At 41.8% G+C, this 25,914-nt stretch overlaps 2 protein-coding genes across 3 annotated transcripts in view; both read right to left on the bottom strand.

The window, feature by feature from the left end:
* spidr (scaffold protein involved in DNA repair) overlaps positions 1-11,216 on the bottom strand; it is a 40,575-nt gene extending 29,359 nt beyond the window's left edge. Inside the window, exons 1-5 of the mRNA XM_076970300.1 lie at positions 11,042-11,216; positions 10,641-10,781; positions 10,451-10,517; positions 9,697-9,906; positions 7,786-7,835 (exon numbers count right to left, since the gene is read on the bottom strand). Of these exons, the coding sequence (XP_076826415.1) occupies positions 7,786-7,835; positions 9,697-9,906; positions 10,451-10,517; positions 10,641-10,781; positions 11,042-11,059 (486 nt within the window). The 5' untranslated portion in view covers positions 11,060-11,216. The remainder of the gene's footprint in view (positions 1-7,785; positions 7,836-9,696; positions 9,907-10,450; positions 10,518-10,640; positions 10,782-11,041) is intronic.
* A 202-nt stretch (positions 11,217-11,418) lies between these two features.
* mapre2 (microtubule-associated protein, RP/EB family, member 2) lies at positions 11,419-25,712 on the bottom strand. 2 transcript variants are annotated; one of them, XM_076970301.1, is made up of 7 exons: positions 25,637-25,712; positions 18,812-18,939; positions 14,986-15,131; positions 14,559-14,775; positions 14,157-14,305; positions 13,779-13,937; positions 11,419-12,879 (listed from the first exon to the last, which is right to left on the bottom strand). In XM_076970301.1, the coding sequence occupies exons 2-7, from the start codon at positions 18,930-18,932 to the stop codon at positions 12,802-12,804; spliced, it is 870 nt and encodes a 289-aa protein (XP_076826416.1). In that variant the 5' UTR covers positions 18,933-18,939; positions 25,637-25,712; the 3' UTR covers positions 11,419-12,801. The 2 variants fall into 2 exon arrangements, with proteins under 2 accessions (XP_076826416.1, XP_076826417.1); XM_076970302.1 differs by lacking the exon at positions 25,637-25,712 and adding an exon at positions 21,475-21,747.
* Between the last annotated feature and the right edge of the window lie 202 nt (positions 25,713-25,914).

Genomic DNA, 25,914 nt, shown 5'->3' with positions numbered 1-25,914 from the left:
AATCTTCACTATCTTGTTATCTAAAGAAAACATGTCTGATCATCCCAATTAAATGTTACTCCCTGTTATGGGGAGCAGGTGCATCTGGTTAGAGGAGGAGTTTGGACTTTATCTGGTTAGAGGAGGAGTTTGGACTTTATCTGGCTAGAGGAGTTTTATCATTGTGTGTGTTCCTGAGCCCTGCACACTGCATTGATCTGGGTGTGCTTGTTATTTGTAATACAACTAAAAGCAGCCAAAGCCCAATTCTGAAAACCACAAAGTTATTTGCAGGGATTTCCACTGGTCTTGCATTACAAGTTTTTCAAAATATCAGTATTAAGACAACATAATAAGAAAAATTTCAGAATAACACCAATGATGTGCAGAGGTGATGGTTCATAGCAGTTGATGAGCTGCGTAAACACCTTTTCTACCGAATGAGGCTTCAAGTCATTATAAGCACACTGTCCTGATTCCAGCTGTCATAATATCTGAAATGATCTATTGCAATTACACATTAGAATGTGATTAGCTCTGAGGCTATACCATAAATGGAAAACCTGATCGACAACATGATGCCCTGAGTAATATTAGAGGCTACTGTAGAAAGTTTCAACCAGACACTCTCTGAAGAATTCATCCTGAAGCATATGACAGATTAAATATATTCCGGGATTAACCCTAATCTTGAACTACTGAAAATTATTTTTAGTCTATGCTGGGACTTATATAGGGAATGTAGAACTAGTTCAAAAAGACCAAAGCAATGAAGTATACCATCTGAACACAGCGTATTCAGGGTAATGGAGCGGTTTTCATGAACAGACATACCAGGGCCTTACCCTATGAAAGAAAAAAAACGATTCCAGTGGGTTTTAGCTCAACAGAATTGGTAGAGTTTTGGGCCCTTAACTATATAGGATATACAACTCAGAAAGTAGCAGGTCACATAATGATACAGAGGCGGGATAGTGGGTGTGTGTCAGCGAGTGTGGGAATATAGACACAGCGAGGTGTGTGTGTGTATATATGCGCATGTGCATGAGCGTGCATGTTTGTGAGTGAACCGTAGAAACACACACACACACACACACACACACACACACACACACACACACACACACACACACTGCTGTCACAGGCAGTACACCTGATGCAGTAAAGGAACCGGTTTCTTGTGGAAAAATCCAGTGTGCTGCCTCTGCCTCCGTGTCATGTGGAGGCACGACCAGCATTCCAGCCGGCCTACGGCGGCCTACGACGGCCTACGTGCCTTTTTTTTTTCCTTCAAAATATTCGATTCAACTTCCACCCACAGGGCTGGGTGCCAGCAGACGTCACACTGCACATGTTCACCTCTTTTCTTCCTGGGTTTGTTTCTTCCAATCCCTTCTTCTCTCCCTCCTTTCTTCAACCCTCCCTGGTGATCCCACCCTCTGTCTCCCCCTCTCTCTAGAACACCATGTTCCTGGCTCCGAGTCAAAAATGTGTTCGCTCTGCAGTGACTGAGGCTGAATGGAGGAATACACGAGCTCCGACTCCATCAAATCTCTTTTTTTTCCCTCCATGTACCGAGCAGTCATAGTGAAGAGGCATTTCTGAAATATGCAAGAACAGGACGACCAAACGGACATACGAGGACAGTGTACTGTCTGTAGAGAAGGGTAATACTATACCCTTAATACTCTGTCTGTAGAGAAGGGTAATACTATACCCTTAATACTCTGTCTGTAGATAAGGGTAATACTATACCCTTAATACTCTGTCTGTAGAGAAGGGTAATACTATACCCTTAATACTCTGTCTGTAGAGAAGGGTAATACTATACCCTTAATACTCTGTCTGTAGAGAAGGGTAATACTATACCCTTAATACTCTGTCTGTAGATAAGGGTAATACTATACCCTTAATACTCTGTCTGTAGATAAGGGTAATACTATAACTGCAAGTTCCACCTCCAAGCTAAGCCACAATTTAACACCATTCTCAAACAAATATTTCCTCAAAAACCTCAAAACACTTATTATTCAGTCTTCCTGGTGATTTAAAGGGGTTTTATTGTGATTGTCAAATATTTGGGTTTCGTTATAGGTGGTAAAAATTACCTTTCAGACTTGCGCAGCACCAAAGTTTGGTTTGAAGAAATTGTTGTTTACAACCACAATCATACAGTGTAGTGAGATCCTGTTCTCAGATCCTTTGACAAGTTATTAGTAAGTATTTCAATACAATAGTACTAATAGTACTATCACAACAATTGTGATTGTAAACTGTTATTTACATAAGCATGACCTGTAATGCTCCGGTATTTAAATACAATTGTGAGAATTGTTATTATAGTGTTATTTACATAAGCATGACCTGTAATGAGCCAGTATTTAAATACAATTGTGAGAATTGTGATTATAAAGTGCTATTTACATAAGCATGACCTGTAATGAGCCAGTATTTAAATACAATTGTGAGAATTGTGATTATAAATAATAATCTTTATTTATTTGTATAGCACCTTTCATACATACATGCAACTCAAAGTGCTTTACAGTATAAATAAAAAGAAACATTAAAAGGAGTGTGTGTCAGCGAGTTATAAAGTGTTATTTACATAAGCATGACCTGTAATGAGCCAGTATTTAGATAAAAACCTTGGTCCTGTGAATGATGGGCAGTTATGGTTGTAAAGGCAGAGGGACCTACACAAGGGAGATGGACTATGGAATGAGGAACTGCTCTTCAACCTGAGCAAACCACCTCATCTGTGGAACACGTCACCATTGGCTTGAATGGATGTAACTGAAAATGGGTCACTTGTGTTTACTGACAATCTCAACATCAACAGAAAAATGAATTCAGAACAGAAGCATCTTAACTGCACAAATCCAACTACATGCATGCAAGACAGTGATTGGAGCTTCACCTTAGAGTAGAGTAGAGAATTATTATATATATTTTTTTTTTATCAAAAATTGTTAGGCCGCAAGAAATTATTGTGAGTGGACAGCAACTCCAACCTGAACCACAGCTGCACTAAAATGATTAAAGATCAGATTGCTGTCAAAAAGCCCGAAACTCCCAGCATGAGCGTGAATGTGAAATTAGCATAAACAGAGAAGTTTGGTCCTCACATCTTCTCACTGTACAACTGTTCAGCACAATAACGGCCCCAACTGTGCGGACACATGGACGTAATGTAGCTTCTCTCAAGATGAAAAACAATTCAGCCTGACTCACAGTTAGCTGGAGGAACTTACACCTCTAACTCATCCCATCAAACACAGAACACACTGCCATCCTGCTCTACACTGCTGTCCTGTTTGGATCATTTTAGCCGTCGTCCTGCCAAGAACGGAGGGTAGTGACTGACGGAACAGCCTATGTTTATTGATCATATCTGACCATCGCACTCTCATTCAGATTCATATTGTATAACATAAGAAAATTAGAGCTTACTTGTTGGTCTATAGACAACCGTGACCTATAAGTGACCATCTGTAGGTTTCTTCACTGGGAGACATTAGCTTTCAAAAAACCTCTCCAGATGTTGGATCACTAGCTTCATGCTTCAGTCCTTCTCTCCAATTAAAAACCAAGATCTCAATTTTTGTCCCGACTTACTGAACAACCTTTTGGATGAGATGGACACGGCAGAAATAGATTTGTGCTGGGCGGATAAGGCTCGACAACAATAAAGTGATACAGTTTATCAATAATTATCAATAAACGTTCCCAGCTTCGGCCATCTAGCTTGTAATCAGCCGTGCTCGGGTTCAGACACAGAGCAGTCAGGACGGTGCCAAGAACCGTTCACTAAAAAGAAAACAGGTGTTTGTGCACAAGATCTTAGCCTGAGTGTTTGTAGCCACAGTACTGTATTCCATGACACTATTAAACCATGCATGGCAAATTTTCAGGGACATCACTTATCACAAATAAGTAGCGGTGAGTGAAATGCAAGAAAAACAAACAAACAAAAAAAAAAAGAAAGAAAAAGCACATCTGAGTCATAAATTTTTTCAAACCTCTTGGAATACTGTGAAGTATGAGGTTTGACTATTCTGAGGTTTACACACCTTAATTAAGAGTGAAATACAGGTAAGAATGCTTAAATACAATAATGCAATTAATAAGGAGAGGTGCTCAATCGCCTGTGCCCATGAGGTTCAGGCCCTACAGAGCTTCTGCCCTGCCTCTAGGAGTCAGAGTGGCAAATTACATCACGTCATGTTCATATTAACTGTTTAACTACCTGTGATCCCAACATTCAGGAGTGGCTTCTGATTCAAGGTCCACGTTTTAATACCACCATAATAAAGGCTGTAATCGTATCCTTTTCCAGCCATTCAGCACATTTCCCAGACGTGGATTAAACAGAGCCTAGGACCTAATTGCAGGGATAATGGTGAATCACCACTGGAAACACTTCTCAGTGCTGGTTTACTCCAAGCTTATTCCAAGTCTGGGAAAGTGATCCACAGTGCCATAATACTGTGGCAGGGTCATTATTTCATGCTTGTCTCTAATGTCAAAATCCCAGATCATGCTGAGTTTTGGTGGTTTTAAATCAATAGCACCATCTCATCTTATGCAACACAGCCACACTAACTTCCTGTTTCGTATGCACAAGGAATAAAATTACCAAAAACAACCCTTCCGAGTTTATGAAAATACCCCCATCACAGCACTGCACATATGGCAACATTTGTATACGTATAAACACCCAAGAAAGTCATCAACCCAAACAAGTAGAACTGAACCATCTCCTCCATACATGTTCGCTGCACCGGTGCCCCCATCTTACACGGTGCCAGCAACGTTCTGTGTTCCTCTGTTCCTCCTGCCGTTACACTTACAAGTTTGGATTACCTTCCCGACTGAGTGAAATGACTACCCGAAAACAGAAGCTTGTGTAGCTCAAAGTGGGACTGACAGTACGAGTTGCTGCCCCAGGTCATACGTTCTCTAATCTATAATCCTCTAGTTGCTGTTTGTGGTGACGATTTTAGTGAAGACAAATTGCGGTGATGTTTGAAATAATTATTCTCCTGTCCACAGTAATGTCCAAGAGGGGGAAAAAAATTCTAGTAGAGAAACCTAAGTGAGTAGTTTAGATAGGTTAGGGAGGTAATGAACATTCCTTGTCTCATATGTTTATTGATTTTTGAAGGTGTTGTATAATTACTCCCCACTCCCAGTGTGGGTCTCAACTGCACCACCCAGGCAGGGCCGCACGGTCTCCTTTCTGACGGGCGCGAGATGCCAGTCAGTCTCTTTATTCTCCATTATGAAGGAAACACAAAGCTCAAAGTCGAGCTGGCAAACAGTGAAAAAAGGCCAAAGGCTCTTGCAGTAAGTGCATGTTCTGGGACGGAGCTGAGCGGCGGGGACTCTGGGGACGTCTCGAGAGGCAGGGAGGGACCAGCGTGCTGGACGAGTGTCCCCGCAGGCTGGAGAAGCGTGAGGATTAAAGGCAAACGAGGGACAGGTGCTCGCAATCAGGAGACTGGGAACAGAGAAGGTGTGTGTGTGTGTGTGTGTGTGTGTGTGTGTGTGTGTAGTGGGCGTGTTCCTTGGGCTGGGCGCCTGGTAAACTGTGACATTCATAGCTTTTGATGTGAATTCTCCATTGACTACATCAAAACACCTTAGAAATGACTACATCAGAAAATAAATGTTTTGCATTTCTTTATTGTATTTCATTTTAATTTATTATTATGAGAAAATATGTTCAATATTTTGCACACGGTATCATAGAACCCAGACACACTTTTTGAATATTTTAAAAATTACTTCCTTAGCTGCTGTTTCAGTTTTATGTTCTGTTCTTCAGAATGACTTTCAAACTACTCGACACCTTTTCTGAACTGCAGGTTTCTGCTACTTTAGTGAAGTAGAGCTAGAAATATCTGAAAACAGAAACTGAACCGAACCATTTAGTCTGCTCACACTACACTGCACTGAAAGCTGCAGTTAGGAACCCTCAACATCTGCTGCAGTGTGCTGGTCTTCGAGAAGACCATCCTAAACGGTCTACAGCGCTCCCTACTGGTGACGGAGCGCATAATCCAGCTCTTCATGGATCCTTTCTGGCTATCATCTGGGAACCCTAGCTCTTCATCCACTGACTAATAAGATCAAACAGAAGGTACTATAGAGCAACCTCCACTTATTTGAGGATTTCACGGGTACCTACTCTTCAACACGTATTTCCATGCAAGCACTTGTATGCTGCCATCAAACTTTTAAATCTTCCTGCCATAGCAATTAATTTCCAGCGAAAAAAAATTATTCACACCTTCTTCACGAACTGTTTGGGGGTTTGTTCACATGTCACACAAGTTTTCAAAAAAAAAAAAAACATGTAAAAATATTTTTAACATGAGAAACATAAAAATACACATTAGACTCTCAAGTGGGGTACTGCAGAGGAAACTGTCACCTACGTTCTGTGTTTGATACAGAGCACACAACAATTGTGCACAAGTGTGAGATATTTGTAACCCCCAACTCCAGCATGGAACACATTAGGGCCACCAGTCCCGTCCACAGTCACCCAAGCCTGAGACCCACTTCAAGGCCCGTTTGGTTTCATTTGAAAACTCCACAAGACCAGCCCCCCCAGATCCACAATGAAGACCGTTCTTATGGTTTACTTCAGAAAGCTGGGAAGTTTCATCTCTGCTGCACTGCAGTCAACGTACTGACAAAACGTAGCCCAGGCCAGACTAGACGATGGCAGAGTGAGTGTAGAGGTGGTCTTCCTCCACGCCCCCCCCCCCTCCCATCACAGGAGAAGGCACTGACCCCAACACCACCCTGATCTTACCTCCCCAGGTTAAAGCTACTAACCTGTACAGTTATGTTTGAATTACTCACTAAAGGACATGCAAGCATTTCTGGACATGTAAGCTATGGAACTGTAGCGTTTATGTGAAGCAGCTGTCTAAAGATTGGGTGACTAGTATTTACCCATGATGCCACCAATTCTGCTGACAAGTCACTGGAGCAGAGGGGAGTAATGATTTTATAAAAGCAATCCACTCACAAGAAATGACTGGCATCATTCTGGGGCCGATTCATTCCAGGCCGTAGTGTGTAAACTGTCTTTTTATTGCAACACTAATTGGCAGTGAAAAAGGCTTGCAAATACAGAATGCAACCACACTGTACAGTGAGCCTCAGATGCTGCAGTGTGAACAGAGTAACACATTGAGTGAAAACAAGCTAGATGTGAGGACGAACTCCAGTGAGTTTAGAGGCAAGACATAAAATGCTAAATCAAAAACGTATTGTGGTCTACACAGGCAAAAAAAACCCTTTATGAACAATTCAACATTGCATCAATTTTAAGCTGCTCTGTCTCCTCACTGCTGTGCTAGTTGACAGCATGTTCTAATTACTCTGTGCTACATTCAACACTACGACAACTCTTACACATTTGCTAGATTAAATAGTAGACACATTTTTTCATAGTTGCAAATTATGTATCTGCTCTCAAGAAGAAACGATTTGACTGGCTCTACAGTGCTAAATGATTTATGCAAGTTGTGATTGGACAAAATCGTGCAAGACGTGCATGGTAACGCAAGGCACGAAGTTAGCAGTTAAGCACGTTGTTTAGTGACGTGGTTTATGGTTCATATAGATCACTCTCGACAGTGAGACACACACTGCTGTCTACTAACTGGTGACCAGTGCTCTAGAGCTTCTTCTGGCAATGGTTTTGTCTTTGAGCACTTGTCGGTCTTTCTCTTATGACATGATTATATAAATCAGAACAACGCCCCTCACAGGAAGTGTACTTACCTCATCCTCTTGTTCACTCTCTGAATCAATCGTGGGTAGGTCTTCTGTGTCTGTGAAAACAACACAATATAGGGCCTGAGATACCGCAGATTTCTTGTTACACGGTCATTCTCACTAATAGTGGTACAACCACAATAAAAACAATCACTCACTTCATATGTAAACTATCTGAACTGACTACGGATTAAAAAAAGGAGGGTTTTCCTAAGGAACAGTTATATTTGGCAACTCAGACAACGGGTTGCCATGCCAGCCTGATTTCCAGACTGAAACAGGACATGAACTTTATTGAACTTGAAGGACGGTAGTTTCATCACCCCATCAGTGGAGCATACTTGAATCATCTGCCCTCCAAATCTCTCAAAAACAGACGGACATACTATTAAGGGTACACATGTGTATGTTCACACTTGGGATTTGGACGTTTGGCACGTGTTAAAGTATAAATACGAAATAAAGAAATCGATAATATCAACCCACAGTAACGTGTTCAGTTCCTCTGTATAGCCAAATACAAGATGGAAAAAACTAACTTTTAAGAATTTAAAGTAGTATTTCAATGTTTGTTTGGATGCCTTATCTATACTGTACCCATGATGCACTGGCAACCCGTTCTACAGACCATCTCCCTTTGAGACGATTATACTTTTCCTAAAACACTCTCCTTAGGTTTTGAATACAGTCTCCTTTGCAGCAAACGCACGACTGACAATCAATGAAATGAAAAGAGCCACGTCCTCCCAGCCTATATGAGGAGAGCACTTTTGGGTCTCTTCCTTCCTCGTTACAAAAGCATCATGTAAAGGACCAGGTCTCTCTTAACTGCGTCAACGTGCAGTTTCATAGGTGATCACTGGGATCCTTCATTAACCTAAGAAGGCTGCATGCATGTCTAGGAGTGCTGTGTGACCCGCTTCATCTGCCCTAAGAACAACCATGGTGCATCATTATCTCCCTCTGCTGTGATGCACCACTGAAATCTGCAGACACGCTGCCAAAACATTTGTTCTGCTACAGTTATGGCCGCCTCAAATCACTAATAGCAAAGAGTGGACCTATTTGGGGTTGATGCTAATGTGTACATCCTGCAGTGCTGTCAATTATATCTGGTGTAGCAGGATATCTAGGAGAGGATATATATATATATATATACAATTATATGTGGTTTAGCAGGATATCTAGGAGAGGATATATATATATATATATACAATTATATGTGGTTTAGCAGGATATCTAGGAGAGGATATATATATATATACAATTATATGTGGTTTAGCAGGATATCTAGGAGAGGATATATATATATACAATTATATGTGGTTTAGCAGGATATCTAGGAGAGGATATATATATACAATTATATGTGGTTTAGCAGGATATCTAGGAGAGGATATATATATATAGCTCCTCCACTGTAAGTTGTGTGCAATGACAGTTATGATGACATTTGTACCTTTCCTAACCTCAGTCAAGTGGAGTTTTCCACAGTCAGCCAAACCATGGCTTTTTTTCCTAGGACACACACCTAGTTTTGCCATGCAATAAATTCAAAAGCTGAATTTGTTCCTTTAAGCATCCAGATTGGTTACTATTTGTTCATGGACAGCTACAAAATCTTACCCAACCGCTTAGTAACTTCAGCAAGAGAGCTTCAAACACAAGCTTTTTTAACTGGTGTGAGTTAAAAGGAACTAGCAGTAGCTTTTATACCATTTTAACTTGAATTGAGTTCATCTATCCAAATAGATCTTTTATGATAATAAAACTTTCTATGTTCATGCCCTTCATTATTGCATCTTACACTTTGAAGTTTAATTATTCCAAAATATGAATTAATAAATAATTAAACAAAAACACAACAAAAGGCAACTTTTTACACCTCTTTGACGAGAGCTGTGAACTGGTGGGTACCTGCTTCTGTGCTGAGTAAATGGCGGTATCGGCTGGAGGAGGAGCCTGCAGCCGCGTTCTTGACCCCTCCATGACCCCTCCGTTCTCTGGGGGGGTGCGAGGCCTTGGCGGTGGGGACAGGAAGAGGAAGCTGCCGTTCACCCTCAGACTGCTCTTCCTCACTCGAGCTCCATGCAATATGGACTGGATCCTCTGCTAGGTCAAACCTCCCTAAAACACACAGAGGACAATTTTCTGTGTTGTTTTTTTGTAAAGGTTTTTTTTTTAACAATAAAGAAGCCTACTTTAGACTTCACTTTCCATAACACAAATTCCAACATGAAACATGAATATGTTCTTTCTTTTTATTTAAGAACGCCTGAAGTAAGGAAAAAGAATACACTGTTCATTCTGAGATGTGAATTCATAAAACAGGACCATCTTCACACAAAAAAACACAAAACAAAACAAACAACAAAAAAAAAACAACACTTGTGCGGAAACAGGATTATGACTGCCCCCCACAATGCACATAAAGTGACAGCGAGTGCATTCAGCCTCACTGCGGTTTATGAATTGTGTATGTGACGCACATGTTCTTGAGACTTCTTCAGAAGTCCTAAATGGACGCCCAGTCCTAAATGTCATTGTTTCACAAAAATGTACACCGTTCCTTTAAAAGAGTACAGCCAGCTTCTTTATTGTGGTACTCCATATATAAGAAAAGGCCCCTTACAGGTGGTACTGAGGTAAGGGCGGTGTATGGGACACCTACCTGGTCTGGACGACACCAACTGCCGCACTGATGCACTCGTTCTTCCCGCTCTTTGAAACTTCTGAGACTAATGGAAATAAACATTTAATATTCATATTAGAACAGGTCTCTTTAGTCACGGTTAGGGTGTATTTCAGGGTTAAGGGGGTGTCGGAATAAGTGACCCCCCCCCCACCCCCCCCCCCCAGACCTTGGCGGAGTCCCTGAAGCCCTCGCTGCATCTCTCCCACGACTTGGCGGCACTGGAGGTCGCGCGGCCCCTCGCGCCGAAGGCTTCGTTCACGTGCGCTGGACACGTCGCGCGACTCACGTTCCCAGAGTTTCCTTCGCGCTTTTTTAAGAGACCAGAAACAAGCGAGGGGGTCGTCAGTACCGCGACGGCCAGCGGCGCTGCCCCCCAGCTAGGACAGACCTAAACTTAACAAATGCTGTCGGTCTAGTTTAAGTCAGTCATGACCACCTAGGTTAGCCAACCAGCTAAACTGTGTAAAACCCCCTTAACGGGACCCCAAACACCGTTTTATAGACGGATAATTAACGTTAACGAAGACGTAGAGGCGTCTTTTTGTCAGTGGTTGACTGGTAACTTACCTTTGAAATAGAAGACATGTTGTTGATTCGTAAGCCGACTACTCTGTTCCTCGGGGGAGGGGGCGGTGGTGGGTCGGGGGGGTTTAGCTGGAGCGCTAACCGACATTCAGTTCGGTGTCAGCAATCGCGTCTCGCGAGCTGCGCGCGCTCAGCTGTGCTCGCGGGCCGAGAGACGCGGCGTCTTCTTCTGCAGTCCCTGCAACAGAACAGACGACCTACTGCCCTCTAGTGAGCTACCGATGAGATAACGGTACAAAAACAGCGACGGCAATGTTCAGGGCCCCGTGCTAAGGACATTAATGACGTTTTACTACACAACCATTTTTTTGTCCTGCCATACTGTGATCGAAATATGTAGGGAAAAATTAAGACAACCCTTTGAAAGTGACAGATTTTATTACGGCAAGTTCATCTCTCCAGAGATTTAAAATAGCAGGTTAAACATACAAAAACATGTAACATTTTTATTAAATATGTAAAAAGCAGGTCAAATTATTCACAAAAAAAATGAAAACATGCAACACAGTTTGGGGAATGCATAATGAGGGATACCGAGAGGAAAAAGGAACAATTCTTATTTATAATTATTAACAGTACATGTTTACATTCCTTTTCATTTTACACAATAGTAAATGACTTGATCTGTGGAGTTCAATAATGGAACTAAATGCAATATCATAAAACAGTATACAATGCACTGGAATACTGGATTCTGTCCAATAGTTCAGTGGAGAGACCATTAGTTCTGCTAAGACCTGTACTTTAAAATTATATTAAAAATATCTTCGATATACATGGTTTTCTTCAGAATGTGGCAGCCTTCTAAACATAATAAAAGTGTGGTAACCAGATACTGTTAAAACAAACAATATGGCTGAAATCGAGATTCTGTCTAACAGCAATAACAACATCTACAGCTGTGAAATGGAGACACTAAGTTACTCAAAAGTTGCAGATTTCTATATGTGGTAAACATTTAAGAGAGTAGCAGGACTATCTGGACAGTGTAGCCCCACTCAGTTCATAGATCACCATGTGCAGAACCAGGATCTGGTCCACTCCAAAGCATTACTGAATATTTTTATAATGCAGTTCTGTGTCAGGTATAGAAGCAGAATATTGAAGTAATTAGATGTTTATTCCGATCATATACATAGGGATTTACTTATTGCAGAATTGTGTCCTGACTATTTGGCTTGACATGCCAAACGTAAAGTTATCGAGCACAGTATGTGTAAGAAAGTAGCCGGTAATCCACAGAAAACAACAGAAAGCCATCAGTCCTTCATAACTGTAACATCACTACGCAACTGCACTGTGGAGATTAAAGAAAACTCAGTTCAGTTTTGAGATCGTAGGGAGGAAAAAAAACCTTTTTTTTTCAACAGAAATGAGAATCAGCTTTGCAGCCAACTTTCACAACACATATGCACACATATGTGTGCACCTACACACACACACACACACACACATGCGCACACACCCAGGCACACATGCCCATGCATACACACACATGTGCTCACACACACACAAGCATATACACACGCATGCGCACAGACCCACACATCCGCACACATGCGTGCACACTCACGCAAAAAAAGGTGTGTGGCAATTCTGGACCATTTCTCTTCAGAAAGGAAATGTGAAAAATAAATGGGGGGTTAAAACGTGACTATGGGAAATACTCACAGCCGCTGGCATGGCGTGTGTGCGTGTTGTGTGTGTGTGTGTGTGGTGTGTGTGCATGTGTGTGTGAGTGTTCAGTATTCATCCTGTGTGTCTTCAGGGACGTCCCCTTCCTGTGCCAGTGCCTCGTGCTCACCGTCTCCGGCAGCCTCCTGGACAAAGAGATACAAGACCAGGACACCACGTCAGCAGGACTGTTCAGCCAATCAGGACCGCTCAGCCAATCAGGACCGCTCAGCCAATCAGGATCGCTCAGCCAATCCTCTTAAACACCTGAACCCAAAGGGCCTGGCCTACAGATCCACCCCAGCACTCCTGAACATCTCAACCAAACCCACAAACCACACGCTAACTCCTGAAGGTGCGTTCTTCTTGGACTGAGGGTCACCTGGATAGGTGAGGTGTGTTTAAACACAGACCAAGGCCACATTAAGGCTGAAACCTGTTTGTACTTGTTTGTTTGTGCTTTCAGCTGCAATGCTGCCAAGAATATTCGTGAATAATAATGTGCTTTTTAAAAATGCTAATTAGCAGAATTATTAACAATTCTGCAGGGAAGGACAAGATTTTAAACTGTATGGATAGATATCATAGAGCTGCATTTAAACTGTATGATTATATATCGTAGACCTGTATGAGTTATATTTAGAGCTGCATTTAAACTGTACTATTAGACATGCAGTCAGCAACAGCACATCCCAAACTGCATTAATTCTAACACAGTTCATTAAACACTGTACAATATGTTGTTTAATGTTATTGTTATATTGTGCTGTGGAGCATTGCGAACAATGCCAGCTGTTCCTGATGAATAATCTTTTCTTTTGCATTAAAATATACAAATAATATATATTAAAATGACCAAATATCAATATATATTTGGTTCAAAATAAATACAAAATAGTTTGGCTCAAAATAATAGAAAAATTATTTTGTTGGAAATAATGACAGCCGTTCTTTAATTATACAGATAGAGAATCATACAGAGAGAGAGAGACAGAGAGAGGGAGGGAGGGATGGATGGAGAAAGAGAGAGGGAGAGCTTGCAGACCTGGTCATCTGCAGAGTACAGGACTTCCATGAGTCTCTCCACAAAGGGCCCGTTATCCTGACCCTGCTCCTGACACAGCACCTCCACCTCCCTCAGCTTCCCGAAGTAGAAGTCCCGCTCCTTCTCCGCGCCCTCCAGGGCCAGCTTTAACGTGTTCAGCTGCGGGACAGAGCGGGACGTCAGATCAGAGAGCATTAGAGCGCAGCTAGGCTGCCTCGCTGGAAAGTTTGTGTGAAAACAAGTACATAAAAAAATGTAAAAATAGAAAATAAAACCAAACAAATGGTACAACATTTTGGTTAGTGATGAAAGGATTGATCCTACTGAACTAAAACAGATCTGGAGACAATAAGATGAGTTAATAAGGTTGCTGTGAACCTGTTCGTTAAGCTGTGCTACTTGAGCTTCCAGCTCCTTCTCTCCTTTAGCGGGGGTCGTTGTCGTCACAGGGATCTTTTTGGCCGAAGAAGGTCGAGAGGTTGATGTGGAGGACGATTTAGGAGTTGAACTCGCTGATCTAGTAGCTCCTGTTCACACATTGATTTAAAGGTTTATGGATGGCACTCTTAGTCCTAACCATAAAAATGACAGATTCAACATGATTACGAAAGCCAGAGAGTCAGATCTGGGACCCTAGGCAGTCAAAAGCTTCTCTGCCAGGCCAAATGGTCTGCATGTTCTCAGTTAACAAGTTAGTCGGCTAATTAAAGGTTATCAACTGGGCACTGATGTGAAGAATCAGCCAGACAAAGAGCTGAAGGTGAATTAAGAGAGTGTGACCTGCTGTGGGGGAGCTGGCGGCGTGAGCAGACTTCTTCGGCAGATTGAAGATCTGCTCTCCAGGGTCCGGGGGAGGAATGGCGTCCTGACCCTGTCGCGCCTGCACAGGGTCGTACTCCTTACCGTCGTAGTTGGCGTCGAAAAACTTTTTGAACCACTGAATGAAGTCCAGGTTGTCTTGAAATCGTCCCTTGACAAGTTTCTCCACCGGAATAATCTGCAGAGGTGTGGAAATATGAGCTGTAAAATGACCACGGCCAAAAACACGCCGTCTTCTCCATAACCACAAAACTCCGCCGTGCCAAAGTACGACGACTCATTCTGCGGTTGATGTACTTTTTTCGTAACCTCACCCACATCCTTTATCATCCCTACACTGCTGTGGTCACCTGGTGGCGCTTTGGCAATTCACTGTCAGACGTCTCACCTTGTCAACATTCATCCTCTTGAAGGAGGCTTGAAGAAGCTTAAAGTTGTGAATGTATTCGTGTTCCAGCTTGGCCTGAAACTTCACCTTCTTAAGACTAATACAGCCAGGGAATAACATATCCATGAACTGGCAGTAAGCAGCACCTGAATTGGGAGACAAGAGGAGAGAAGGACACGGGAGAGAGAGAGAGAGAGAGAGAGAGAGAGAGAGAGAGAGAGAGAGAGAGAGAGAGAGAGAGAGAGAGAGAGAGAAGGGGGGTTAGGTCTAGCACCAACCGCAGAAAGCACCATTAGTGCTGTAACCGTACGCCTCCCACACTGCTTGGCGTCTGTAATGGAGCTCGACTCCATCTCATCACATTATATCACCTTCAGCTTCAGACTCAGGGCTGTAGGCACATCTCATTTGGAATCACTGATCTACAAAATGCTTTGAAAAAAGGTCAAAAAGGCCAGTTACAGAAACAGCGTGCAAGTGATTTTTTTGGTATGGTGCTTGTATGGCCTTTTACAGAGGTCAGCTTAGGAAGTAACCTTGCAATGTAACCTGATTTCAAAACAACCTCGGTATTAAAGACAAGCTCCCCATCCAACCTCAATTCTAAACAACCTCACAGGAAGCAACCTCATTACCCAGTATTACCCATTACCTCATTACCCATAACCTCATTATGGCAGTCCCCTGCCTTCTGTTAGAACGTATTCTTCACCCCCCCGAACAACAATGTTCTATAAATTTTTTTTTTTTTTGCCAGCCTTATTCTGTACAGTAAATTGTACAAAACTGCATATACCTCTTATGATGACTGTAGAATCTCATTAAACCATGTAAAGGCACCCTAGCTCTCATAACGGTCTTCCTCGGAAGCCTTCTCTTTCGGCTAGCTTGAGCGGAGTGTATTATCTGAACTACGTCTGAAGGGACCTGGTCATGTTCCAGGGGAGGTTCAGTGGCTGGGGGCTTTTTATAGGACTCTGCCCGGCACCAGCACTGTAACAAAACTAAGGAGCCTCATTAAGTCATACACAAGAAACACGGCGCAGTGTTGACAAGCACCACGTCCAGACCTGACAAAGTTCAGCCACTTTTATATCGCCATTATAATTACAGTGCATTTGAAATATTTTTATTATTCAAGAGTTGCTGCTTCCGTTTATGAAGTCCACAGGGTGGTATTCTTGAAAACCTTAAGACACCAGCACAACATTATATCTGAACATCACAGTTTACATATGATCAATTGTGGTAAAACATTGAATCAGTTTAGCAGTAAGTTTAGTAGTGTTGGGTATCAAGTAGAAATGTATAAATTAAACAAAGTAACCTCAATGACCAGAAACACATAATATGCGGTCATTTTTACTGCAAAGTTACTTTAAAGATTCAAGACATTATATCTGTGTTTCCTGAACAAAGATCAGGAAACTCAAAATGACTTTGGCTTTGTTCGAAATAGTCTACTACATACTACTGGCGTACTGATCGAGCCCCAAATCAGTATGTCGTATGCAGTATGTGACCAAAATGAAATTTTCCAGTACGCGAAACATACCCGGATGACCTACTACTTCCGCAAAATATTCCAGTACGCGAACAGAGCTATCTTCGTGGTGTACTGCATCCCATCATGCAACGCTACGTTCACGTGACCCCGTAGTGTGCTTTGCTTTTGTCGCATACTGGAAACTGTACTGCATACTACTACGAGGACCAGTATGCAGTATCCAGTATTTACTGAGTCCAGTATGCAGTATCCAGTATGTAGTAGTCTATTTCGAACAGAGCCGTTGATTTTTATATGCACAAACATTCAAATAAAACAATAAATATCGAGCCTGTGTTGTAGCATCTCCATGATTCCACAGGCTGTTATCCACAGTTAGCCAGTGAAGCCCAGACCACAGTTATCAGTCAGTGGAACAATCTGCAGGAACTCTGTCCATTACGCCAGTGAGTGGCGTCACTATATCAGTGTAATATAGGGAGTAGTAATGTGTAATAACACTACTTACATACCAGAACAGTAGACGTACAGTATAGTGCATCACTGCATCATCATCATCATCACCACACACACACACACACACACACACACACACACACACACACACACACACACACACACACACACACACACACACACACACACAGCAAATATCTGGTCTATTTTATCCCCTGGAAATATATAGGTCTTGTATAATGTCAGCTCGTCACTCCCCTTTTTGTCTCGTGGATGAAGACAGACTGGTAATGTGACTAATGATTACCAATGACTAATGAACCACAGTGTTTACACCACAACTAAGTCTTGATACCCTTCACTTTTGGACAAGATAGCGTTAGCGCTCTGTTTACTGTTCATTCAGTGAAACGGCTGGGTACTAGCGCAACCATGGTTACTGCTGCGGTGAGAGACGCTAGCTCGCTAGGTCACTTTCACTAGCGACACTCAGCGACATCGAGCTGTTGTGTCTTTTAAAGATATGCCACAGTCACTATGAAAATAAAGATGACACAGTTTTGCAATCTGACATTTTGCCAAGATTCCCAAAAGATTGTACAAGAAGGCCAAAAGCACAATTCCTTTAAAATGCTAAGGTTTTGAGTTCAACATTGTAGAGGTTATGAGTTTATTTCATAAAAGAGTCAATACTGTAATGTTCTGCATAGTTTTATTTCCCATCTTGGGGCGTCAGTGGCCCAGGAGGGGTCTAAATCATTACAGAAATGCAATTTGTTTATTAAAACAGATAATCTTTGGGATTAAAGACCTTTGATTGGTTATTGACTTTTATGCCCCTCAGAAGTTTATTATATTAAAATCCAAATTCGGGGAATTCTGAAAAGTAAAGCCTGATTATGTCAATTCATATAAAGCAGACGTTTCTATATATATATATATATATATATATATATATATATATATATATATATATATATATATATATATATATATATATATATATATATATGTATGTGTGTGTTATTCATGTGTATTAAAGCTGTAAAATGTAATACACTTTTATTTAATAATTCAGAAGCATTTGAGTCAGTAACTGTAACAAAAATCACTTGTGTGTCGCTGATGTGTTGTGAACCTAAATGTTATCTCCAAGCTGTGGCCGAGGCATTGTGTCACTGTTGTGTTGTGTCACTGTTGTGTACACTACAATGAGACAGGAATGACACGGCTAAATGAACCCCTCACCAAACACCATGTGAGTGATCGTCTGCCAAAAGGTACTAAAGAAATGATTACTCTCCATCTGCTAATACCGACACGTTTTCACACAAACTAACACACTTTAAGAACGTGTAAAAGCCAACAAAGCTAATTCACTCAGTATCTACTAACATATCCAACACTGGTAGTAACAGCAAACAGTTATTGTTATTTTTTATTTTCTTTTTCAAGGCTTATATGATTTGATTGTTCATTGCAGTTTTTAGGCCAATACAACTGACACTTAGCCTGCATTTATGTAACTACCGGTATATAGCTATAACTTATTACATGGTAACAACATGTATACACTGTGGTAAATCGGATCATTTATGTTTTTGTATTAACAGATATACTGTTATAGTTATAGTAAAATGACAATATACTGTTGTGACCAAAAACAAGTTCAAGAAATAAACAAATAAACAAATAAAGGAACAACTACTGTGAGACGACTGAGAAACACAACCTAATTGTCACAAATCCTCAACCTGTAAATGTCCCAGACAGTTAAACCCTGGCGTAGCGACAGGTGTGGCACGCCATGTTCTAGGGCTCCGCCCCCAAGGCGTGGCCGACAGGGAGAGTCAGGAGTCTTACCTGAAGACAGCTGCTCCACTTTTGTGTAGTTTAGGCAGAGGAGATCGTTCACCCAGGCAGTGATGTCATGCCTGCTCATAGTCTCCTGGGTAATTGAGGTAGAATACACGTTGACCGCCATGCCCCAGCTGAGGATGACACAGAGGACACCTTCATCATCATCATCATCATCATCAACATCCAGAACACGTGTAAATAACTTCAATGTTGGGACTAGATCTCAGCTCAGCTGATCAAGGAATTTATTTTAACTTAATCCCTTTTTGCTTGAGCAAGTCTCTTTTTGTTTAGACTTCAGGTAACAGTAGACTGAAGACAAACTGGACACACTAATACACAGCTATTTGAGTACAAATTTACAAATTTCAAAAGCAGCTTCTAGTAGTTTGAAAAACACTCTCTGAGACAACCACGTGAAAGCTTGAAAAAGTCAAAAATTCATTTTAAAGTATGAAATTACTTACAAGTATAAATCCAGGATACAGGGCTATATATTTGAATTCATGTGTAGAATGTCATGTCAATCGATAAGGATCATCAGCATACACAGGTGACTTTTAGGATGGGTAATGTTCTAAATTGAGAAAACCTATCATAGTTCGACTGATAATGTCTGCAAGACAGAGTATCTCAGAATTATCAGAGGACCCTGTTATTTCTGCTCCTTATCTCAATTTCTTTTACTACTTGTGTTGACATATTTGTCGCAATCCTCTTACAACTTCATAAAACTCAATAATCTCAGTAGTGATAATATGAAATGGTACTTGGATATCGTTAAATACAGCATGCTGTGTTGAGTGAAAGTAAATGAAAGATCCGGTGTGTAGTGTATTGCAGCAAAATTTTAATAGCAATTATAAACTTATCACAACAATTATGCCCGATAATTTTGACAAAACGATTATCACGCTATCATCAGCTTTAAACTAAATAAATTCATCACTCTTAGGGTTTTCCCCCACATTTCTATGTGCATGAAATTGTATCTTGGCCTTTACTTCACATCATTTATCCAAGTGAATGCATCCCAAATCTTCTATTACAAGAGTAAACATTTTCATTCCTACATATAGTTCATATGTGTACAGATTAGGGTTAGGTACATTAATCAAACCATGCTGTTCTGAAATCTGGTGTCGGCCTTTCTTATCTTCTGATCTGGATGACTTGTGTTTTTGAACAGGATGGTGAAATTCATTATTAACTGAGAATGGAGTCTCATGCCAACCAAGAATTACAGAGAAATCAGCTCGTACATACATTAACATAGTGTTTTCATTATTCATACTCTAACCTTTAAAGCTTTCATAGATCATTATGTGATTTGCTGCAAGTACAGTAGCCTGGACTGTGTGACTATTTTTGCATTTCCTCTTGTAAAAAAAATGTAAAAATCAGACTGCAACCCAATTTCCATCCTAGGGAAGACTGTGTCTCTGCAAGAATGAAGTTTATGGCCTTGATCTTTTGTGGCCTGCATGTGTTACCTATATCAGGGGATGCCTCTCCCTGCCCACACTTAAGGTAAGGCTAGAATTAGAGACAACCACCAACAGATCATTTAAACCGTCAATGACACAGTGGGTGCTTAGGAGAAAAGACTAACACCATATAGTTGCCTCCAAACTGCTTTCTGATCATCTTAATACAGCAGGCCAGGGGCTGCGACGTGAACGCGCCAAGCGCGCCACTGTGTAAACAATCTGGACACATTACTTACCAATACCAAACGCACCTTTCCCATTTCTATTAAATGACTTTTTAAAAAATCACACGGCTTGTGCTTTTCTGAGGAGAACTGTGTTGCCATTCATTTCGCAATGCCACCGTCTCAATTATACATCGCGTTCACAGATAAAATGTTTGTTTTTTAAAGCCTACACCAGGACTCTTACAGCCAAATTAACAAACGCCCAGTTACTTTGCAATATCACATATGAAGCATTGAGTTTAAAAAATGTCCATTGACCCTAAACGTTTCGTCGGAGCCAGAAGCGAGGGGTAAAGGACAGGAGATAGCGGTCAGGTTAGCTCATCTCCACCACACACACACACACACACCAGCACACCGGCCCATATCACCGCCACACGGCCCACACACTCCTCTCAGGGCAAAAGTCCGAACGTGTCCGACCACGAACAGCAGTTCATGAAATAACGGCGGCACCAGTAGGCGAACCCCGCCTGCCGGACCGCCACACACCGCGCTGGCGGCGCCTATTCCCGGATTATAAACCGCGCTGTCAGGGTCGAGCGTCCCCGTCGGATTACACCGACCCGCACGAACACGGTAAAACATCCGACGCGTAACGTGCAACGGCCCGACGGCTCAGAACCCAAAAAACGGGCAGACGGGTCCTGTGGAGGAGGATAAGAGGTCTGGGCCAGCTGCAGAAGCCCTACGGCTGGGTCCAAACACACACACACACACACACACACACACACACACACACACACACACACACACACAATGAATAGGAAGCGAGGACACCGTTCAACCACGAGTCTCGTCCCCCGTCCAAGCCGCTGCGCAGTCCGCTCGGGTTCGACCCGAATATAATAAGCGAATATATTAATAAGCGTGTGTTCGGGTGGTATAATCCTGGCGATGGCGCCGGGGCTGTGGAAGCCCGTCGGACGGAGCACTGCGCCGGTTTTACCTGTAGGCGCGCTCTCCCCGCACCGTGTTCTTTCTGTAGGGAATGATGTTGGTTCCGTTGTCCTGGATGATGTCGTTGTTGTTCTCTCCATTGGGGGACAGTGCTTGAGTGGGACCTGGCATTGGGTCTGTAAAAAACGCCGGAACAGCGTCTCCTGTTCGCTCCAGATGAGAAAACGGGGAGGGGGGAAACAAAACCGCAGATCCTTGTGCCGCACCTCGACTCGCTCTTGGTCTGCTTATTCTAGGCGAGTCTCTCCCGGGCTCTACAGCGGCGCCCAGCGGCAGCCAGGAGGTACTTCAGTCACGTGATCATGGGAGTGGCGACTTCAGTCTGGCCAAAATATTTCTTTTAACGGTTCCTCATGATGGCTAGTGAGATGCCTCTTAGCTCAGACAATCAAGTCTTTCTTATTACAGGCCTAATTATCAAAACATAACTTCGGTGACGGAGGCGCTGTGCTTAAGTTCGTTTAGCTTTCTTTTTTTTTGGGAGAAAAAAGGTGGGCTTCAAACTCTTCTTTCAGATCATCCAGGTATGGTCTCTTTCACAGACACACGGTCACCTTAGTTCCAAATGTGCGAGATTTTTTTTTACCCTTAATTATCACTTTATATTTAAGCTATCTAAAGAGGCAACATATATCAGGTCGTATTACATTGACTAGACTTGATGCCTTTACCTGTCTGTTAACAGTGGCCTTCCTCGCTTGGGTCAGACTGCTCCACACCTTCACGTGTCCCCAGTCTTCATCATTTTCAAGTTCAGCTTCATGAGGACCAAATGTATGTTTTGGAGTTTCAGGCGATCTTCTACTGGCCTGCTGTCATTTCTCTACTTTGGGCTCATGACAGATCTCACTCCCACGTTATTCATCAAGGCACCGTCGGCCGCCGTGCCGCCGTGCGGGTGCAGCAGGTGGTGCAGGTGGAGCTACACACATGCTGCTTAGTTCTTCTCAGAACATCAAGCAAAAGCATTGTCCCTTTTTCCACAAAATGTATGTTGTTATTTGTCTTTGTGGTTGGTTTAGATGAGCTGTGCAGGGCAGATGCTCACACTAGCTATTCAGTACCACTCTCTTGGTATGCAGTTTCAGTCTTTAGAAACAGTATCATTAATCACGAGATTAATTGCTGTGATGAATTAAGCGTCCGTATGTGAACACTACCTGAGGAAGAGGTGTGAATGCGTTCTAACATTATCTTTAAGAATATCATGTTATCACTGGAATAAGATGCATAACAATAGTAAATTTATACTGTAAATATTATGCCTAAATTGTCTAGTTTTATTTCATGTCTTTTGTAATTATCTCTCTACTACAGCTGCGTGTGACAAAAAACTTGCAAATGTACATCACCGCAAGGCCAATAATGCAAAAATTATCCCAATAGCTTCAAAGGCAGTAAATATTCAGTACTGATGGCTAATATTCAGTACTACTGCAAATACTCACACAGATGTAGAACTAATAACTTTAGTTAATAATGTCAGTGCAATCCTTGGAAAATTAAACAAAGCTGCATTATGGAAGTTATGGAATTAACATAACCACACATAACTCCAGTCCGGTAGGACCATCCCAGTTCAGCAAAGAACAAAGAACCTTCATTAAAACTTGTCAAATATGCAAATATTGTCATTTGTTAATAGTTGTTATTACACAATATCCAAAAACAGAACTGCATTTTAAAATAATACCCAAAGCTAGACGATTACTGTATTTTATCACTGCATTACAATTGCATTTGAACAGTTTACCAAAGACGGAATCAAAACACCAAGAATCAGCTATTACAGATAGTCAAATGTATTGTTGGTTACTGCAGAGTGACCCTGCTTGTAGGGTGAATTACGGCTCTTCTAGAGTACAGCTCTTCTAGAGTGGTGAATCACAGCTCTTCTAGAGTGGTGAATTACTGCTCTTTTAGAGTACAGCTCTTCTAGTGTGGTGAATTACTGCTGTTTTAGAGTACAGCTCTTCTAGAGTGCTGAATTACAGCTCTTTTAGAGTACAGCTCTTCTAGAATGGTGAATTACAGCTCTTTTAGAGTACAGCTCTTCTAGAGTGGTGAATTACTGCTCTTTTAGAGTACAGCTCTTCTAGAGTGGTGAATTACAGCTCTTCTAGAATGATGGATTACAGCTATAGGTGTTATAGCATGCTGATCTTCACACTCTGTCTTTGGTCATCTCTGTTTTAGCTCTACTATTAAAGCCTCTTTAGTATCTAATTTCTACACTAAGATGTCATAAACAGCATTTAAATTAAGGTAAAGGAGATAACCTTAATTTAAGCATTTACCTAAGAGTGTAATAAACAGTGTAATAAATAATGGAAAGGTTCATTTAGTCAAATTCAAAAGTTAACAGCGAGGCTATCTACTCAACAATTTATTACCAATTTATTCCTGGTTAAGGAAAAGCCAAGTCACTAGTGCTAGTTGGAATACAATAGACCCTTTCAAAGTTTGTAGACAAAGATGAAGCGCGTGCACATTTGCAACGGACGTGACACTGATTCACAGTATTGAGCCCATTTATTGAACAGCTAATTCAGTTAACAGAAGAAATATATCAAGATATTGTATGCGTGTCAAAACTTTTATCCTAATATGTTTATCCTTGCAGAATGATACAGGTTTTTGCATTTAATAAGGCCCTTCAAAAATTAGTTATCATAGACCTAATATACACTGTACATACACATGATCCTTGTGCAAATCAACTCAATCATGTTGTAACGTTTTCAATAGTTTCTAGATATTGATCAGGCATATTGGTGAACACCTTATTTGGAGACCTGACTATTTTGACCATATTGTAAAATGGTCAGGTGTAGTCAGTACCCTGATACATATCAACCCTTTCATTATTTTGCTGTTGTGGACATGCTCTTATCTAAGATATCGTTCTTGAGTTTAATTTACAAAATACTAGGACCACAGTTGATGTTCCATTTCTTTGGAGTTTTGAACCTTATAGCTAATTGGCTTTAGCATATTAACACTGCGACTGCCATCTGTTAGTATTAGCCTTAGAATTAGACTGTAGCATACCCTGCAAGTATTAATGCATTTCAACAATGTAACTCATTGGTTTTTTTGTAGTTAAGCTCCTAGTTTATGAGCTACAATGTATACCAATATGTATTTATTTGCCAACTAGGTTTCTCAAGTAAATCGAGAAAATGTAAATGATAGGAAATTAGAATACATTCCGCCATGATCGCGAGACTTTTATTTTGAAGGACCTTTTTAAATATGAACGATGGCATATATTGAGTAAGAATAAAAGTGGAATTATGGTTTAACAGACACACAGACACACAGCAACAACTTGACATATTTTATTAGTTGGTTTAGCTGTTAAAGGAACGGGATCACCACTGTGGATAAATCTTTCCGCCACAAATCTTTCTGGTGGCGTCGATCCATGAACCACGAACAAAAAGAATAGTGACATTTAAGTGTTCAACGTGTGACACAGAAAGACGATGCCACGTGTTGATCTGCAGCACTACTGTGGAAGTCACTTTTCTCCTACTACACACCATGTTACAAAACCTCTACTGCATAATGACATTTTTTTTGAACAACGGAGCCATCGGCAACATTAGTCACGACTGTTAATCTGTAACGTTTTCATTGATGTGCCTTGTGCGGTTAAACAGCTTTGCTGGCCCTGTTGGGATCACCCTCCACACACTCAACATCAGCCTGGTTCATATTTCCCACACACACACCAACACCACCCCGATAAACTAACCGCACCACGTCCACGACTTCAAAACGACACGCAGCCCATTAGCCAACTAGCCGAGAGAGCTAACCAGCCAGCCCACTCGATATGATGTCCAATTGGGGTAACAAACATCACCTTAGGGGCACAAGGCCAAACAAAACTGTCGACAGTAAAATTACAAACATTATTTTATTGACAAAAGGACACACGACTTCACGTAGTGACAGCCAGACCCGGCTAACGCAGTCGCTTCCCTAGCACAGCCGCCGAGCTAGCTCTCCCTGCACTTTTACAGCGTTATAACCGACACGGGTGGTTGTTCCAGCAGCGGGACTGTGTGGGGCAGCTACGGCGCGCTCCTCCACCCACAAACCACATCACCAACACAGTTACACCTCATACAACCTCCACTCACCCGTTAACTCTACTCCGAAATGGACCGCACCGACGCTCTTTAGCTCAGTCACCCCACCCTCACGCTCTCTTACCCCACCCTCACTCTCTCTTACCCCACCCTCTCTCTCATACCCCACCCTCTCTCTCTCTCTTACCCCACCCTCTCTCTCTATCTCTCTCTCAACCACCCTCTCTCTCTCTCTCTCTCACCCTCACTCTCTCACCCCACCCTCACTTTCTCTCTCTCAATCACCCTCACTCATTCTCTCTCAACTCACCTTCACTCGCTCTCTCACC

The sequence above is a fragment of the Brachyhypopomus gauderio genome, chromosome 13 (genome assembly GCF_052324685.1).
Source record: "Brachyhypopomus gauderio isolate BG-103 chromosome 13, BGAUD_0.2, whole genome shotgun sequence".
Taxonomy (NCBI): domain Eukaryota; kingdom Metazoa; phylum Chordata; class Actinopteri; order Gymnotiformes; family Hypopomidae; genus Brachyhypopomus; species Brachyhypopomus gauderio.
The sequence above is the reverse complement of the archived record's forward strand: the minus strand, read 5'-3'. Positions and strand labels throughout refer to the sequence as shown.

What these genes read in the sequence shown, in the direction of transcription:
- mapre2 (XM_076970302.1), bottom strand. Translation starts at nt 21,596, where the DNA reads ATGCCAGGTCCCACTCAAGCACTGTCCCCCAATGGAGAGAACAACAAC. An exon ending in CGGGGAGAGCGCGCCTACAG is followed by an intron (nt 18,940 to 21,474) that starts GTAAAACCGGCG and finishes TGTCATCCTCAG; the next exon opens with CTGGGGCATGGCGGTCAACG. An exon ending in AGAGGATGAATGTTGACAAG is followed by an intron (nt 14,776 to 14,985) that starts GTGAGACGTCTG and finishes ACACCTCTGCAG; the next exon opens with ATTATTCCGGTGGAGAAACT.